Consider the following 17188-nt stretch of genomic DNA (forward strand, 5'->3'; position numbering starts at 1 on the left):
TTCTAATGCTCATTATATTAGTGTTAGCCGCGCTTATGCTAATGAATAACTACTCTAATTCTCTCCAGACTGGACTATTGTAATGCTCTCTTGGCGGCCTTCCCGCATGTACCATCAAGCCTCTGCAACTGATCTAGAATGCAGCAGCGAGAGTGGTCTTCAATGAGCCAAAAAAAGCTCACGTTACTCCTCTCAGGTTACACTGGCTACCAGTAGCCGCTCGCATCGAATTCAAGGTACTGATGCTTGCCTACAAGACAACCACTGGCGCTGCACCAGTATACCTAAACTCCCTAGGTCTGACCTAAGCGCCCTTGCTATGTGCACTGTGCTAGACTAACTGAAACTTGTCACAGCACTTGTATATTGTTGCTCTCTCATTGTCTTGCCTACAAGACCACCACTGGCACTGCACCAATATATCTAAACTCGCTAGTTCAAACTTATGCGCCCTCCAGAAGCTTGCGTTCTGCAAGTGAACGGTGCCTTGTGGTGCCATCCCAAAGAGGCACAAAATCACTCTCACGGACCTTTTCCTGGACTGTGCCCAGCTGGTTGAATGACCTCCCGATCTCAATTCGAACAGCAGAATCTTCAGCCATTTTCGCCAGCACCTGACCAACTAATACTAGCACTTACCTATTCTATTCTATTATTTGAAGAAAAAAAAAAAAGAAAAAAAACTAGATACGTGTACTGTGCTAGACTAACTGGCTACATTTACATGCAACCAAATAATCCGTTTGTAATCGGATTGACGGCTCAATCGGACTGAAATGCCTTCATGTAAACACCTCAATCGATCCGATTGAGCTCGATCGGAATAAAATTGATCGGATTGAAGGGGGTGGTTTATTCCTTTTCTAATACGATTGAGAGTGCATGTAAACACTCGATCGGATTGAACCCCGAAACTGAAAGAACTGCGCATGTGCAAAGCAGCACGGCACAGCGGTTTATATGTATATTTATCCATAAATAGATAAATATTAATTCTGCTGTTAAAAACAAATAAAGAAACCATGTAGGAGATTGGTTATTTTGTGCAAACAGTGAGAAACTCTATATTTGTGCTGTGTGAGCATGTCCAAAAAAATCTATTCCGATTTGAAGCTTGTGACATATAAACGCGCACATCAACCCGATAATTTTATTTAGCGTTCATGTAAACACTACATTCAGATTCGTCAATCGGAATGAATTCAGTCCGATTTAACCAAAAATGGTGCATGTAAACGTAGCCATTGATGCAGATAAATACATGGCATTGAGCAGGATTTTGTGGATGATAATTAAGCATTATGATAAGAATTTCTTTGCCAGAAAAGCCAACTGTTTAGACAGTTTATGGTATGCCATAGTGAAAAACAAATTAATGTTGTAACATACAAACTCTGTTATCACTTGTTTTAGCCTTAAGGTGATTGAAGTGACTCATCGGAGACCCATCCAAGTCTCTGTAATCAAATAAGCGCTGCGCTCCCAAACGCTGCTCAGGCATTACATGCAAGATGAAATGAAAATGACGTCCAAAATTTTTTGAAGACAGTCGGTTTCCTTCAGAAATACAGTGATATAAAAACACCCACACTGGGTTTCAGCTTTGACATGTGCAGTGCTCATGTTTATTCAATGAAGTCAAAGCCTTTTGGAAAATCTATTTGTGGCGGTCAGTTTTGATATTGTGGCAGGCCACCACAAATAAATCAATGTATGGGAAACACTGATCTAAATATTAAAAATTAAAATGAAACTTACCTGATTGAACTCTTTCATTTGATCTTTTGTGGCGGCGAGTTTTGATATTGTGGCGGGCGCCACAAATAAATAAATGTATAGGAAACACTGAGAAGATCTAAATATTAAAAATTAAAATGAAACTTACCTGCTTGAACTCTGTAATTTTCATTAAAGTGTTTTGTTAGTTTGATGTGTTTCCTCATTTTGAGGTCGCCACGTCTCAGTGCTTTGATGAAGAGAGCTCATCTGTGCACCTTTCGGATAGCGCATCAAGAACGGGGTTGAACGGGTACTCGGTACCACCGGTACTTAAAAAACCTAGTACTGTAACGTTTTCATTTTTTTAGTACTGACTTGGTACCGAAGTACCGGGTCTTTTGACAACACTTATATATTGAAGTGAGGTTAAAGACAGAACAAGTTTTGAAAAGCAAGTTGTTTTAATGGTCACTACGAAACAAACTAATAAAGATCTGCATTGATTGCATGATTTTGTCTTTAAAAATTGCCAATAATTCGTAAACACATTAAAAAAGTATATATATATATATATATATATATCTTAAAAGCTGAAGAATTCCAAAGGAACTCCGTTATTTTGACGGGAAAATATAAAGAATATCGTTTACATGTAGCACATTAATTCTGCATGGTGTGTAAAACTCTCTCACTCTGTCTCTCTCTCTCTGCGTGTGTGCGAGACAAAGCTACGGCGAGTCATGTGCCTTCACACTGCAGTTTACGGTGCATCAAATATAGGTGCGCTGCACATCCATTGAGATGAATTGAAAGATAGCACAGATCGCTTGACGTGATTTACTCGCAATGTAGAGGGTTGCTGTTCGTATCCTCGTCCCCTTCGGTTTTACGAGAGCATCGTTTAGCAGAAATACGTTTTGGGATTTGTGAGTTCTTGGATGAATGGTTCAACACCCATTTCCACACTGCTATTCTTAGACGAGTGTGATAATGAGATCATAATTATATGATGAGCAAAATCTCACACCTCGTTATGCGATATTTCTGGTACATGCCGCCTCATTGCATCTCTTAAAATGGGCAGTTTCAGTGATGCCATGATGAATTTTGCCGTTTGCTGCACTGTTTGTTATGTTATGCAGTTTAATGATCGTGGTGCACAGAACATCCTGATGCATGATGGGAATCTGATGGCACTGATCAATTAAGTTCTCCTATTGCATCCTTTCGTGTCTCGTCCTGGGAATCCTGTTCTCTTGCACAAGTCGTAGGTTTGGGAAATTTGTCCCAGGCTGGATTTGCATTTGCTCAGAAATGTCCTTCCTGTAGTTGTTCTGTGTTTGGCTGTGACAGGCAGAAGTTCCTCATTGTCTGACATGTCAGCTTTTTACCCTGCCGATTTAAAAGAATGTGCAACTATTAACAAAAAAAAGCCATCACTGCTTTTTTGCAGTCAGTTGTGACTGTACTAAAATACTTGCTTTCACATACTCACTGTTTCTGTGAAGTCCCTGTCACGTGCCATGTATGCAGTGAATACAGTGCTGCTTTGTGAGAAGGATGTTTTTTTATATATAAATAAATAAATAAAAGCAAAATATGATGTAAGCATCAAAACAATGCCCTACCATATTGCAATGCATCAAAGCAGTCAATCCAACACAGTCAAGAATAACTTAAAAAGGTTATTTGGTCCAAAATACAGCAAAAACAGTAACATTTTGAAATAATTGTACTATTTTAAAATAGCTCTTTTCTGTTTGGAAATATTTTAAAATGTAATTTATTCCTGTGATTTCAAAGCTATATTTTTAGCATCATTACTCGATAAAATGAAAATGTCATCGAAACTTTTCTGAAGACAGTCGGTTCCCTTCAGAGATACATTCATATAAAACACCCGCGCCACGTTATGATTTTGAAACGTGCAGTGCTAATGTTTATTCAACGAAGTCAAACGCCACAAATAAATCAATGCATGGGAAACACTGGTAATGTATATCGACATATCGGAAATGTTTAAAAATCATATCACCGTTATTGAAAAGAATTATATCGCAATACATATTGATATTGAATTATTGTCCAGCCCTAGTTGATGGCCTTTCATTTTTAAACCGAAATGTGCACGCTGCTTTTCTGATGTTCACTGAAGTTTTCCGTGTCTTTTTCTCGTGTCACTTGAAATATTTCCATTTTGAATCGTTGTTACTAAAGGCGAGACACGCGAGGAAAAAATAAATGATCAGTTGTGGGACTATATTCTGTCATAAATCGCACACCATTCATTGCTGAACTTTCTACTGACCGTTACTGGAAATTAAATGAAATTACTGGTTTATATGTCCCGATCTCAATAAAGTTTACACACGCTTTTGGTCCGTGAATTAGATCTCGCTCGGGACGCGCGATCTCTTTGGAGGTTTGGCCAGGACTGGGTCCAGAATTAAATCAACATATTTTGTTCCATCCATTGCAAACCACTGCTATTCTGAGAGTGAATCCCGCATAAATATGTGGATGTCATTCCTGAAACTTTGCAGGGTGTAGTAGCCTATGTGTCCGAAAAACGAAAGTTTCATACAAATTCTGAATGGATTATACCCTAGAAAGTGCGCAAAGTGCACTCCCTTTATCACTAAAAAGCATCACTCATCTTCGCTCATCGTGATCTTACAAAGTTCCGTTATAATCAATGAAGCTCTCTAAACTGCACAATTAATCACTTATTTACATCGCATCTGCACGTTAGTCATGAGATGATTCACGAGTGTGCAAAAGTGCACTTAAAAACTGCGGCGAGTGAGTGAATTCTGACAAAACGTTTCTGATTGACCATTGCGTTCAAGAAATCAACAGATATCTGTGATCGGTTACATTGCTCAACGCTGCAAAAACATGTTTAGGGTATTTAGCGCTTCGCCAAGCTCTCCAATTGCAGCGGGGCTGACATCAGGGATTCCATGACTAACAATTTGGAGGGGGTAACATGACTAACAACTTGCCCCCCCTGACCCCCCCTAATGTCGCCCATGGTTATTCTGAACTTGTTGATGGTTGATTAAGTAGCTTTCAGACCTTGATGGTGTGTTGTTCTTGTAGTGATATCACTATGATAGAGATGTGCACAATACTTATTTTACCACTAGACATAGTGTAATAGAGTAGAATAGAATGCAGGGCTCACAAATGTTGAAATTTACATGTCGTCTTAAAGAGGGAGTTCATCAAAAATTAAAATTGTCATTTACTTGCCCTCATATCATTCCAAACCCGAATGACTGACTTTCACAAAAGTAGATATTTTGAGAGATGTCTCTGAGATTTTTATTTTTTTTGCTTATTTCAATTAAAGTCAATGGACAGACACCAAAACTTATTGGTCACAAACAAATTTTATTTTCAAAATAAATACAATGACATAAGAGTGAGTAGATGAGAGAATTTATTATCCCTTGTTTCTATATTTATTTAAAGCTTTCTATATCTGATGTATTAGACCAGAAGTGGGTAGTGATGGTTTAGTAGTAGGATGAAGACAAAGATAATTTAGCCTCCAGTCTGCTGAATGTAGGTCATTATGAGTCATGTGAAGACTCCCTGCCCCCTTTCCTCATCTCCTTCCCTCCCTCTGTCCCCTGCTCACACTTTCGTTTGTCAGGTTGGGGGGGTTGGGGTGGACCCTGGAGTTATTAGAAGCTGTTGTCTTGCCTCATGATAAGTAATGATCATAAAACAGTTTCCTGGAATTTGAGGCCACTAACATTCAAAATATGAAATTCTCTATGGCTTTGTAATAGTTTGGCGTCAATTGATATGGCCTTTTGGTAGCAATGCTGGTAGTCTTGGTAGCCTCATAATGATTTAGGATGTTTTTACAGGATAGTTATTGAATGCAGTTTAACTGTTGGCCAGCATTGCTAAGAGGAAACTGAAAGCCTTTAAAATTAGTCAACCGATCATACGTACCACCTTATCTGGTTTAATGAATCTTGAAGTGAATCCTGGTTGCAGATGATTGCAGATGCTGCGGTTGTTTATTAACATGAGTAGCATCCAAAAGCCAAGCTGGTTTTAAAATGTCTGCTTATAAGCCAGGTTTCCATGCAAAATTGCTAATTTAACTTATGCGCAAAATTGAAATATTGCATAAAGCATTTGCACCGTTTCCATCCACAAGTCAAAGAACGAAATCGTCACTGCCTGGTAAACTGGCACTATATATATATATATATTGGAAGTCTTGTAATAGTTCTGGGAGGCAATTATACACAAATGCTTTGATGACAGACTTTGCTCGGGCATTTTAAAATGACCATAACTTTTCAGATGCTGTGGAACAAGATCAGACCACTGGTCAGTCAAGTTATGCTGTCCCATGGCGCAAAGTTACATTACTATTTTTGTTGCGCATGGAGGAATTTACTCTGCAAATGCATTTCCACGTCCCATTATTCGCATTAACTCTTTTCGCACAAGGCAAAAACCACCTCAAGCAAGCGTAAAAACTTTTTTGCAACTTAAAGAATTTTTATTTGAAATATGTCGTTTCCATCACTCGTTTCTGATGCGATTTAAAAACAGGCTAATGCAAACCTAGCTATAGATACCTGTAATGAACACAATGTAGAGTGCCCAGAATTGTAGGCATTTGAACAATTTGAGTTCCCGTTACATGTAAGAAATGATTAAGGTTTTTCTGGGTGTCCTGCAGGCATTCGACCACCCATCCTCAATGGCCCCATGCACCCTCGTCCTCTGGTGGCGCTGCTGGATGGCCGGGACTGTACGGTGGAGATGCCCATCCTGAAGGACGTGGCCACCGTGGCTTTCTGTGATGCCCAGTCCACCCAGGAGATCCACGAGAAGGTAAAGTCACAGATTGTGGCCATATCTCAGGCCTTTATACGTTTCATAGGTTTTTTACTCTGAGTATTTCATGCTGCTGCTGCAGGTCTTAAACGAGGCTGTTGCCGCTTTGCTCTACCACACCATCACGCTCTCGCGAGACGACCTGGACAAGTTCAAAGGTCTTCGGGTCATTGTGAGGATTGGCAGTGGTTTTGATAATGTGGATATTAAAGCTGCAGCAGAGCTGGGTGAGTTTTGTTCCTGTGTTCTGAAATGATTGTGTTTGACTGTGTGAGTTTCAGACAAACTAACCGTTTATACTGGTTCTTTGTCTTAAACAGGTATAGCAGTGTGTAATGTGCCAGCTGCGTCTGTGGAGGAGACGGCAGACACCACCATGTGTCTAATTCTGAATCTGTACCGCCGCGTCACCTGGATGCATCAGGCTCTGCGCGAGGGCACCCGTGCCTCCAGCGTGGAGCAGATCCGGGAGGTGGCCGGAGGCGCAGCACGTGTTCGAGGGGAAACACTGGGCATCATTGGACTGGGTGAGTCCTGATGTGTTTTACTCGGGGCTCAAAGAATCAGCTCAATTAAGGCGACAGCTGACAGCAAATGTAACTTCTATACCTATAAAATAACTAGAATATAAGTTGTACTACTAAATATAAAACATGACAAACTGCAGCTTAATTTTAACTAAATATTAAAATTAACTAAATATTTATTAAAAAAATTTAAAAAAAGACTTGAGCAAGACACTACAGGCAAAATGTTTTTTGATCAGTTTTTGGTCAGTTTTGAAATTGAGCTTTTTGGCTTTTCATAATGTATGGTTTGTGGTTTGCAATGCACTTTGTCTATTTGCATCGGTAGACTCCGTTACAATAATATCTCTAAATGACATTTTTTTTTTTCAATTAGGTTTTTCTCCTGTAAATCTCCACTTTAGTATCACTCATACCAAACTTTATAGTTTTATTCCTGTTTATATTTTGAAATATTTTTACAAAGGGTTTGTTCTAATGCTGTCAAATTGATTAATCGCATCAAAACGTGAATTGTAACGTGAAACGTGAATTTAGAACCTGGCTTTATCCATGTTCATATTTCTGTTCTGGAAATGTATGAGAACTAGTGCGTCTTTAATTAGATAATGTGTAGTTTTCATATTTAAACATTTTCAGAAAACCTGCAATACAAAAAATGTTTGCAATTCTTGATGTAATCAATCAACTTGGAGTATGGTGTTGTTTATTTACTTGTTTATTTTTTAAAACCAAATTTACCTGGGGTGTCTCGTTTTAAAATTAATCATCAGTGAGTCTTCTTTTCTGAACCTCAATCTAATCTCAGTTTTAACTGATTTCAGGTTAGTAATGTGGTCCAAACTGAGACTAAAACAATTTCTTATGATGGCTGTTTTTAGGACGTATTGGCCAAGCAGTTGCTCTGAGGGCGAAGGCCTTTGGGTTTGGAGTGATATTCTATGACCCGTACCTGCCGGATGGGGTGGAGCGATCACTAGGGCTCCAGCGCATGGCGACACTACAGGACCTGCTCATCCACTCAGACTGTGTGTCGCTACACTGCAGCCTAAATGAGCACAACCACCACCTCATCAACGACTTCACCATCAAACAGGTACAAACGCAACACTCTTCTCATTAAACAGCACTGTGGGAGCCGTTCGGTTTTCTGACTGCTTTTGGTATGGACCTGGGTCTGTTTGACATCAGAGTTTGATTCATTTGCTTCATGTGAAAGCTGTTTTTTTTTTTTTTTTCTTGGGTTTACGCAACGGAACCGCACCCATTGCTGGATTATGGTTCATGTGGACTCGCAGTTGGTATGACGCCAATCTGGCCTGATTTTCAAAAGTAAACTGGCGATGCCGTGTGCATTACACATTTATTTCCAAGATAAATGGGAAAGTTTATTCTGCACAACTATTTCAATACAACACAGAACAACACTCTCTCCTCCACAGATAAGGACTCGGAAGGAAGCAAAAATGGTGAAAAAGTGATGCAAACAGTGTAGTTGCTTAGCTGCAGGTGCTGCTAGATAGGAAACGCACTGTTTTGAGTGCAGAATAGCTTGCTGTAAAAAGAGACCTGTGGTTTCAGGAGATCAGGGTTCCTATGCGGTTTGGGAAAGTATGGAATTAGATTTTAGTAAATTCCAGGTCTGGAAAAGTATGGAAAAAGAGTATAGGAAAATATTTGCATTTCCAGACTTTTGCCCCTATTTAGTTTATAATAGAAAATTAAGAATTTAATGAAAATAAATGTATCATACAAGAAGTGTTTTCATGGCAGATGTTTAGTGATTCTTTAGTGATTGTCAAACACGACTGAATGAACTCAACGTGCACTTTTTAATTAGGCAAAATGGAGGTCATAAGCATTTTGGTTTTTTTCTCACCATATTTTTAGCACTGTATTACATAGTAGGGCTGGGTAAAAAATATCAATATCTCGATATTAATCGATTCTCATTTTTACGGAACGATATCGATTCCTAAATCCCAAGAATCGATTATTCTAGCTTGTTTTCAGTTAATGGACAGAAGTTTGAAAGGCACCTCCCATCCAATAAATCGCAATAAGCATTGTGCGTTGGTACTTTTAATATGAAACAAAGTCTCAGATTTCAAATTCTGTCCATTGTATTGCAGTATTCAAACAATAAATGCCGTTTTGGCGCTGTTTAATGTGGAGTGGCAGATCGCTGTAGCGCCTCAGTTCAACAGACGCGGCAGCGCAGGCGCACGTGAACTAATTATCTCCTCCACATTAATACCAGTTTCAGCACAAAATAAACATGACTAAACATCCGAAGGTAAGTTAAAAGAAAGATTACAACTTTACAATCCATATCCTGTGTCATGTAATCAATCTGTGTTTCAGCCGCGCAAAGACGTCAATATAACGGCTTGTAAACGTAACGTCACATTTACCTCAGAAAAATGTATTCGGTGACCATAAACTCATTAGTCAGATAGAAAAATAAACTGTAGAGAGGGGCATTTTGCTTAATATATGCACCATATTCATTATAATTTTTACTGTTCTTCAATGTTTAATTTATGTTTGAATAAATCCATCAAGTTTTTATGACAGCCACCATTTAAATGTTTATATATAAAAAAAATGAATTTAAGTACGTTAGAAATATTAATATGTAACTGTAACTTTACTATTGTAAAAACTTGGTAATCGAATCGCAAGCTTGTGAATGAGAATCGAATCGTGAAATTTGTGTCAACCCAGCCTTATTAAATAGCCTCAAGAACGTTTGCAAAAAATAAAAAATAGAGACTTTTGTGTGCACAAGAAACCATTAAATTTAGCATATAGGACAATGCACACTGAGCCACCTATTGTGACATCAGCCCATTTCGTGTCATGGTTCCTCCGCTGCCACAGAGGATGTTAAATTGTACATTAGGCCTTGATATTAGAGGTACTACCATAAAGAGACAAATTTTGAGCAAGTAAATCTCTTTAATTCTTGTGCATCCATGCTCTCGTTTTATTCATAGTAAGATGGCAGTGATGCAGGTTATATAAAACTAGAAATTATAATGTGTAAGCGTGCCAAAAATTCTCATGCGCCACCTGAATAGTTTCTCGAGGGCACAAAAAATGTTTATTGTGTGCATGCTAAAGTCTGTTTGTTTTTTTTATGTACAGTCAAACCAAAAATTATTCAGACACCAGATATAAATTTATATATTTTTTTACTAGTGGGTGCTGGACAGTATAGTTCATTTATGTAAGTGAGGATAGCAAAAGAAAGTAAACTGTGACATATTATACCCAAAAATTCTTCATACAGTGGACTACCAGTAAAAAGCTATTTAACCTTATTCATTACATACCTTCCTATCAAAGTTATCTGACATTATCGAGATGAATTTGTTCTGACACAGTTTAACTCTTGAGTTCTTGTAATATTTTATTACCATTTTCTAAACTATAGCGAATAAACCGTGATCATGTGAGAAATGTTGAAGGTGTCTGAATACATTTTGGTTTGACTGTATCTATTTATTTTAGGGGTTCTATGTTGTCACTTTGAGAAAATCAATTAAAAAAAACCTAAGAAAATAAAAATATTTACAGATGACTGTACTATATACCAAATATAATGCTGAAATTAATGCTGTGTAGGAATAATAATGTGAAGGAACCCTGGGAGATTGATGTGGAAATGAACCAAGTGTGAGAACTCTTATAAGCAAGTTGAATTTGGCTTCCTTTTAATATCTATTAATGCTCTTATTTGTAGATGCGTCAGGGCGCCTTCCTCGTGAACACGGCGCGTGGCGGTCTGGTGGATGAGAAGGCTCTGGCCCAGGCTCTGAAAGAGGGCAGAATACGGGGAGCAGCCCTGGACGTCCATGAGATGGAGCCCTTCAGGTGAGGGACTCAAGTTTCCTGTTTGCTTTCATTATTATTCTGAAATGTTACTGGAACAGTAATTTTCAGTTTCACTAAACTACTATGAAATTGTCTAATCCACATTCAACAATTGGCCTGTCAAAGCCCTTACACTGGAGGTAATTTTTTTTCTATCATGACACTAGCTCCATTTTCTTCAACAGTTTCTCTCAGGGCCCACTGAAGGACGCCCCAAATCTTATCTGTACCCCACACACATCCTGGTACAGTGAACAGGCCTCCATTGAGGCCAGAGAGGAGGCGGCGCGGGAGGTTCGCAGAGCCATCACAGGTCAGAAAACTGCCTGCTGTGAATAAAAAGCGTATTGTTCATTCTATAATAAGTGTTGCAAATAAGGATGTGCATCTCATGACTCAGGCCGATACGATACGCATCTCGATGCATAGCCAATGATACGATATATTAAAGATACATATGAAGCAGCTACCGATGCGATACATACGATTCACCCCTATTACGATGCAGTGCGATCCAATTTCGATTCGATACAACACAATGCGATTCGATGCAATGCAATGGAGAAAATATTATCACTTTTAATGCCTCGAGGCCCGTTTCATAAAACAAGTTAACCAAATAAGCCAGGCTTATTTCAGTTAGTCTGACTCCTTGTCAAATGATTTGGTTCCATAAACTGTGGCAACTTATGCTGGGAAACTAACCTGGCCTAAAGCAGTTTAACTGTCAGGCTAACCTAAGCTCCTCTACTGACCAATAAGAACATAATGATATTACCACTGTCTCACATACTATTATTTGACTTTTTTTTTTTTTTGTTTCTAGCCATGCAGCCTTTCTATCTGGTTTTATGACAGCTGTACCTTTTATAGTTTGCAGAACATTATGTCCAAAAACAAATTTTTTAGCAAAGTTATTTTATTATTTATTATTATAAAAAATTTATTATTTTACTCAGAATTATTGTGCTCCTATTCGATTGCACTCCTTCTGTTTAGTGTGCATGAGCACAGCTGCGCTCGTTCACTCGCGTCAGCCTCGCCCACTCCTGACAGCAAAATGGATATGTTTGCATGACTTTCTAACATTTACAGATGAAAAATCTACCTGTGACATATCGGTTATGCACTGAGGAAAACACAACGTCTCAAATGCATTAAACAGCACAGATATATTCGCTGTTTGTCATGGTGGATCGATTTGATCCATGATCGACATTAAGGTCTGCTTAAGAATAAGCATGCACAAATTAGTGAGATTGTGTGAATTTAATTTGTCGTTAATGGAACCGCTTTAGCCCCATTTGATTTGTTAGGTTATTTCAGGTCAGGTTTTGGACTTTAATCCCAGTTTTTCCTCGGGTCTCCGTGGTGTTGTGATGCGTCATATTCACGCAGCAGCAGCAGAGGAGAAATCAATCTACGTATAAAATATTGGTCACAGATTATTGGTCACTTTCTAAATAATAAAAGTATAGCGCATCCACTAGTAATTATATATAAATCGTTTTTTACCGATGCAAATATGTTAGAAACGATGCATCGTGATATAAATGACAACTTGTAGCTGATGCACACTTTTTAAACTGATGCATCGCATCGTTAACTTTTTATGCCGATGCACCGAGCGAATCGGGGGAATCTTCCCATCCCTAGTTGCAAAGCATGCCAGAGTAATACAAAACATTGAAGTATTCATGTGCAGTTCTAATTGAGCTGCAGCAAGTTTTTGCATAGGTCCAAATGACACTGCGCTCTCTTGTGTGTGTGCAGGTCGTATCCCAGACAGTCTGAAGAACTGCGTGAATAAGGAGTATTTGATGGCAGCCTCTCAGTGGCCGTCTATGGAGGCCACCACCGTTCACTCTGAACTCAATGGAGCTGCAGCCTATAGGTAACTGCACCTCCCTCCTGTCTGCCATTAGTGCTTTTACTAGGGCTCGGAAATAAATTGATGCATCGCGAATCGAGAAATTATTCAGCATTAGATTTTCCGAATGCATCGCGATTCTTTCTCGAGTCGATTCTGAGCTTAGTTTTCAACAGCAGATTGCACTGCATGCTTTTAGAAACCGCCGTACTCTGCTTGTTTCCAAATCCGTACACACACTTGAACCAAAAATAATCATTGAAGCGAATTACAAGGGTGTTCACAGTGGGATCTGTTTCCATTAATCTCGAGTCATAAAAGCATACTCATAATCATACTCATCCAAACGCACAAGCGCTCTTCAGCACTCTTCTTCATTAGCACTTGAGTGTGTGGATAAAAACTAGATTAGAGCGCCACCTGCTGTTAAAATCTAAGCTCAGAATCAATTCCAGAGAGAATCGCAATGCATTCGGAAGATCTCAGAAATTATCCACGAATCGATGCTGCCTCGATTTATCGTCGCGGCCCTAGCTTTTACTGTATCTCGGCGTGTTTGAGAGAGTGAAAACATGTCTCTGTCGTAGGTTCCCTGCAGGGCTGATTGGCGTAGCAGCGGGCGGGCTGCCTGGAGCCGGGGCAGGAGTGGAGGGCATTGTGGCTGGATCTCTGCCCCTGGCCCACGGCATCGCCCCGGTCTCACACCCGCCTCATACCCCCTCACCCGGGCAGCCCTCCAAGGCCGAGGCGGACAGAGACATCCCTTCCGACCAATAGCATCCCAGCACATTCCATCTTTGCCCTGATCGATGCCCTTTCACCTCACCCGGGGGGACTGACGGCCCTGCTTTCGATGTGACCTTGGGTCACCCCAGTCCAACAGAACACGTGTACAAACCCAGGAGTGAAACCCTGTACCCCCGAACGTACCCCTCATTTCCACTCGGTCTCCTCTGTTGTTCACTTTGGCAGAAAGCAATAACTTCTCTCAAGGATTCAATAATTGGGTTGATACACACTATTTCTAAGCTACGAAATCCCAGTTCCTTTGCTTTGTATCTACTCTGGACTAGTTGGAGTTTGTTTCTGATTAGTGTTTCTTACATTTCTGTTCTTTTCTTATCTGTTTTAACAGCGTGGAAATAAACACATGGACCTTGTTTTCTTTCCTTCGTCCCCTGCCCATCCTCTTCCTAGCATACATTTGTAAAACCTTCTCAACCTGTCCCATCTTAGCAAACATTTGATCATCAAAACAAAGCATCAGCTGGCTACCGTCTTTAAATTCAGCATTTTATTATTTATTTATAATAAAATTATTTCACAGCTGGTGTTCAATAATGGAGATCAAGGCTAATGGCTATGGCCTGTAGCTAAGAGTAACAGTCCATGGGAAGAGCTCAGATGTCTTGCATTCCTCTCACTCTCTCTTCATGTGGAAGGCATCTTCTAGATTTGTCCATCCTCTCTCTCTCTCTTTCTCTTTATTTTTGCAGAAAACAAGAGAGCTTCGCCCCCAGAGCTGTTGGGGGTTTGATCATGTGCTCCACTTTAAGTCACGAGATTTACAGCGTCCGTAATGCCTGAGGTCTGCATAACAGTGTCATTGAAAACGCATACGTGAGATTCCATCGTCTCGTGATAGCCGACTTGATTTTATTTTGTGCACTGCTTGTGAATGATGATGATGATGGGAGATTGCTCATAGGCAGCCAGCTTCATAAATGCAAATTTCAAACAAAGCCATATTCATAGTGTATAGCATCTCTAACTTAAGACATATCTGCAAGATTTGACCTAGCCTCAAAAAATGCTCTTTTTACAATTGTGCGTACAGCATTGACCTCCGCTTGACACATACTGAGATCCACCATAGCTAAGCTGATAACATTGGCACCTTTTTTTTATTTTATTCGTAGCCATTTGAAGAATATTTGCCTTGTTTTTCCATATCTTCTCTCTGGCCTGGATTATCTCTTGCTGTACTTTTCTCCTTGTGCCTCCTTTTTCCAATTAGGCCTTCTCTTTGTGACGCGGCGAGGCACGCTCGTCCTCCATCAATTCCCATGAAATCACTGTGTAGCGCATCCGCCCGTCTGCCCTGCCCTTCCTCCTTCCCACAAGGCACTTAAACTCTTAACACACACTCACAAACACATTTTCATACAGGCCTGACAAACTGAGCTTCATCCACCTTTTTGTGAGGAAGTCCTGGTGCTCCGGAGGCTGCAGTAGCGTTGAAGGCCAGCAGGTGGCGACGACGACTCGCTTCCCCCACAGAGAGCCTCTCGTGAAGGTTTGGCGGGAAATCCGACGGACCTGTTGTGGGCCGCACCATCTGTCGACACGCTTCCAGATACTCAGGATGGGTGATGTCGCCGAGTTAAAGCAGGTCATATACCCTGAGCTTGACATTTTTTCATGGGCGTATTCTATGATATCAGCCTTCGTTTTCTCTGCGTTTTCACAATTTAGAGCACAGAAGATAAGGTGGAAAGAATGTAAAAGCTAGGTCAGTGGAACGCTGGTTGCTTTCCAAAGAAGGTAACGTTAGGAGAGTGTCTCGGGATAGCGTTCTGAGCAAGAGAAAGGCCTTTCTAGTACCTCAGTAACAGATATTGAATGTATGCTCAGCTTTCTGGCTTTGTACAGCTTTTTTAGATCATAGGTTCCTATTTCTGAGGGGGTGTGTATGCGTCTGCATGTATGTGACCTTGTGTGACTGCTTATCCAGTGCATCAGTTATTCGCAAATTACAAAATAAAGTGTTTTTTTTTTTTCCCCCCCCTCCATGCATAGGATGTCTATTATATTGTTTCATTAGACTTAGTTTGAATCTCAGGCTTTAGCATTATGAAGTTCTTAATCTGTGATTTTTGTAATTCTCTGTATAAAGGAGCACAGTTTCACGTCTTCGTCGAGATGTATGCTAATAAACGGAGGAGGTTTGAAACTATGCGATTGAGGATGTGTTCTTGATAGCCTATGTTGTAAGTGTCCTCAATCCTTATGGGTTCGTGCATGATAACCATATCAGGCCCCTCCCCCTCGCTTCCCATTGGCCACGTTTTGATGTTGAATTTTGAGTGACGTGCAGCTTTTCCTAGACTGAAGTGATGCCCTTTAGTTTGTGTCATTCAGTGTTCAACATGTTGTATTGAAACATTTCAAGATGAGTCTCGGTCCATCCTTTCACCCTCAGCACCCTCGTCGTCCCGTGGTCCCCTCGCTGCCTTAATGTCGTAGATTGCGGTGAATCTTCCCCCCACAAACACACATGCAAGAGAGAGGAGGCTGTTTTCTTTAGCCATATGTTGCTCTGTGTGCTTGATGCATATTTCTGGAGAGCACGAATGGCTTTCACTTTGAGGTGTGAAATGCTCAGGCACTATGAAAGACCCTTTCAGGAGCCGCCGATGTGGTTAAATCTGGTCTGTGAAGGGAGGCTGGAGAGGACAGATATGGACTCGCAGCAGTCAGTTTCTCTCTCAGGGTTCTAATACACACACATCCCACAGCCGCCAGTTACACGCGTCCTCCATCCCAATGAAGATCATGTTGTAGATCTCCAGAGCTCTCCTACACAGTCCATCTTTCAACAATGAGTGTCCTTCTGTGATATTTGTCCTTTCTATTGCTCTTTTCTCTGCGTGTTTGTCGCACTGACACCTAACAACAGAAGAATGAATGTTTTAATAGAACTGCGTGTAACGTTGAAGTTGGGAAATGTATTTTTACAACATGTGAACTTTTTATTCCTTTCTCTTACCTTCTTTTTGTTGTGAATTGATTTTTTTTTTCTCCCCGTCACCAGACTGCAAAAAAGTAAAAACCACAAAAAAAAAAAAATCCTGTAACTAGGCTCTTAAGCTTTACTTTTGTTTTTGTTTACTTTTTTATTAGAAAACAATCATGTTTGTGATGGTAACCTCTGATGGTAAATTCCACAAGGTATTTTAATAAAATCCTAAAGATTAAACCCTTGGTCGCTCACTCTTTTATAACCTGAATTAAAGTTGAACTCTAAAGTCAAGACATGCACGACCATTCAAAAGTTTGAGAAATTAATACTTAAGTAAATTTTATTTGGCAAGGACGCATTAAATTGATAAATCAATATATGCAGTAAATATATTTCAAAAGATTTATATTTCAAACAATAATAATAAAAAAAACCTCTTATTAATCAAACAATCTTGAAGAAAATGTATCACAGTTTTCAACATTAATCATAAATGTTTCTTGAGCAGCAAATCAGCATATTAGAATGATTTCTAAAGGATCATTTGACACTGAAGACTGGAGTAATGATGCTGAAAAT

At 39.8% G+C, this 17188-nt stretch overlaps 2 protein-coding genes across 6 annotated transcripts in view; both read left to right on the forward strand.

Moving 5' to 3' along the window:
* Positions 1–16657, forward strand: part of LOC107661936 (C-terminal-binding protein 1-like) — a 24195-nt gene extending 7538 nt beyond the window's left edge. For all 5 annotated transcript variants that reach the window (XM_016451738.1, XM_016451736.1, XM_016451737.1 and 2 more), the window contains 8 exons: positions 6434–6588; positions 6674–6818; positions 6912–7118; positions 8000–8214; positions 10867–10997; positions 11183–11310; positions 12771–12891; positions 13455–16657. In XM_016451738.1, coding sequence (XP_016307224.1) covers positions 6434–6588; positions 6674–6818; positions 6912–7118; positions 8000–8214; positions 10867–10997; positions 11183–11310; positions 12771–12891; positions 13455–13644 — 1292 coding nt within the window. In that variant the 3' untranslated portion in view covers positions 13645–16657. The remainder of the gene's footprint in view (positions 1–6433; positions 6589–6673; positions 6819–6911; positions 7119–7999; positions 8215–10866; positions 10998–11182; positions 11311–12770; positions 12892–13454) is intronic.
* The window catches only part of LOC107661937 (spondin-2-like), a 30759-nt gene continuing 28761 nt past the window's right edge, over positions 15191–17188 (forward strand). Inside the window, exon 1 of the mRNA XM_016451741.1 lies at positions 15191–15259. Coding sequence (XP_016307227.1) covers positions 15233–15259 — 27 coding nt within the window. The 5' untranslated portion in view covers positions 15191–15232. The remainder of the gene's footprint in view (positions 15260–17188) is intronic.

This window comes from Sinocyclocheilus anshuiensis, unplaced genomic scaffold, assembly GCF_001515605.1.
Source record: "Sinocyclocheilus anshuiensis isolate Anshui unplaced genomic scaffold, SAMN03320099.WGS_v1.1 scaffold759, whole genome shotgun sequence".
NCBI classification, from domain to species: domain Eukaryota; kingdom Metazoa; phylum Chordata; class Actinopteri; order Cypriniformes; family Cyprinidae; genus Sinocyclocheilus; species Sinocyclocheilus anshuiensis.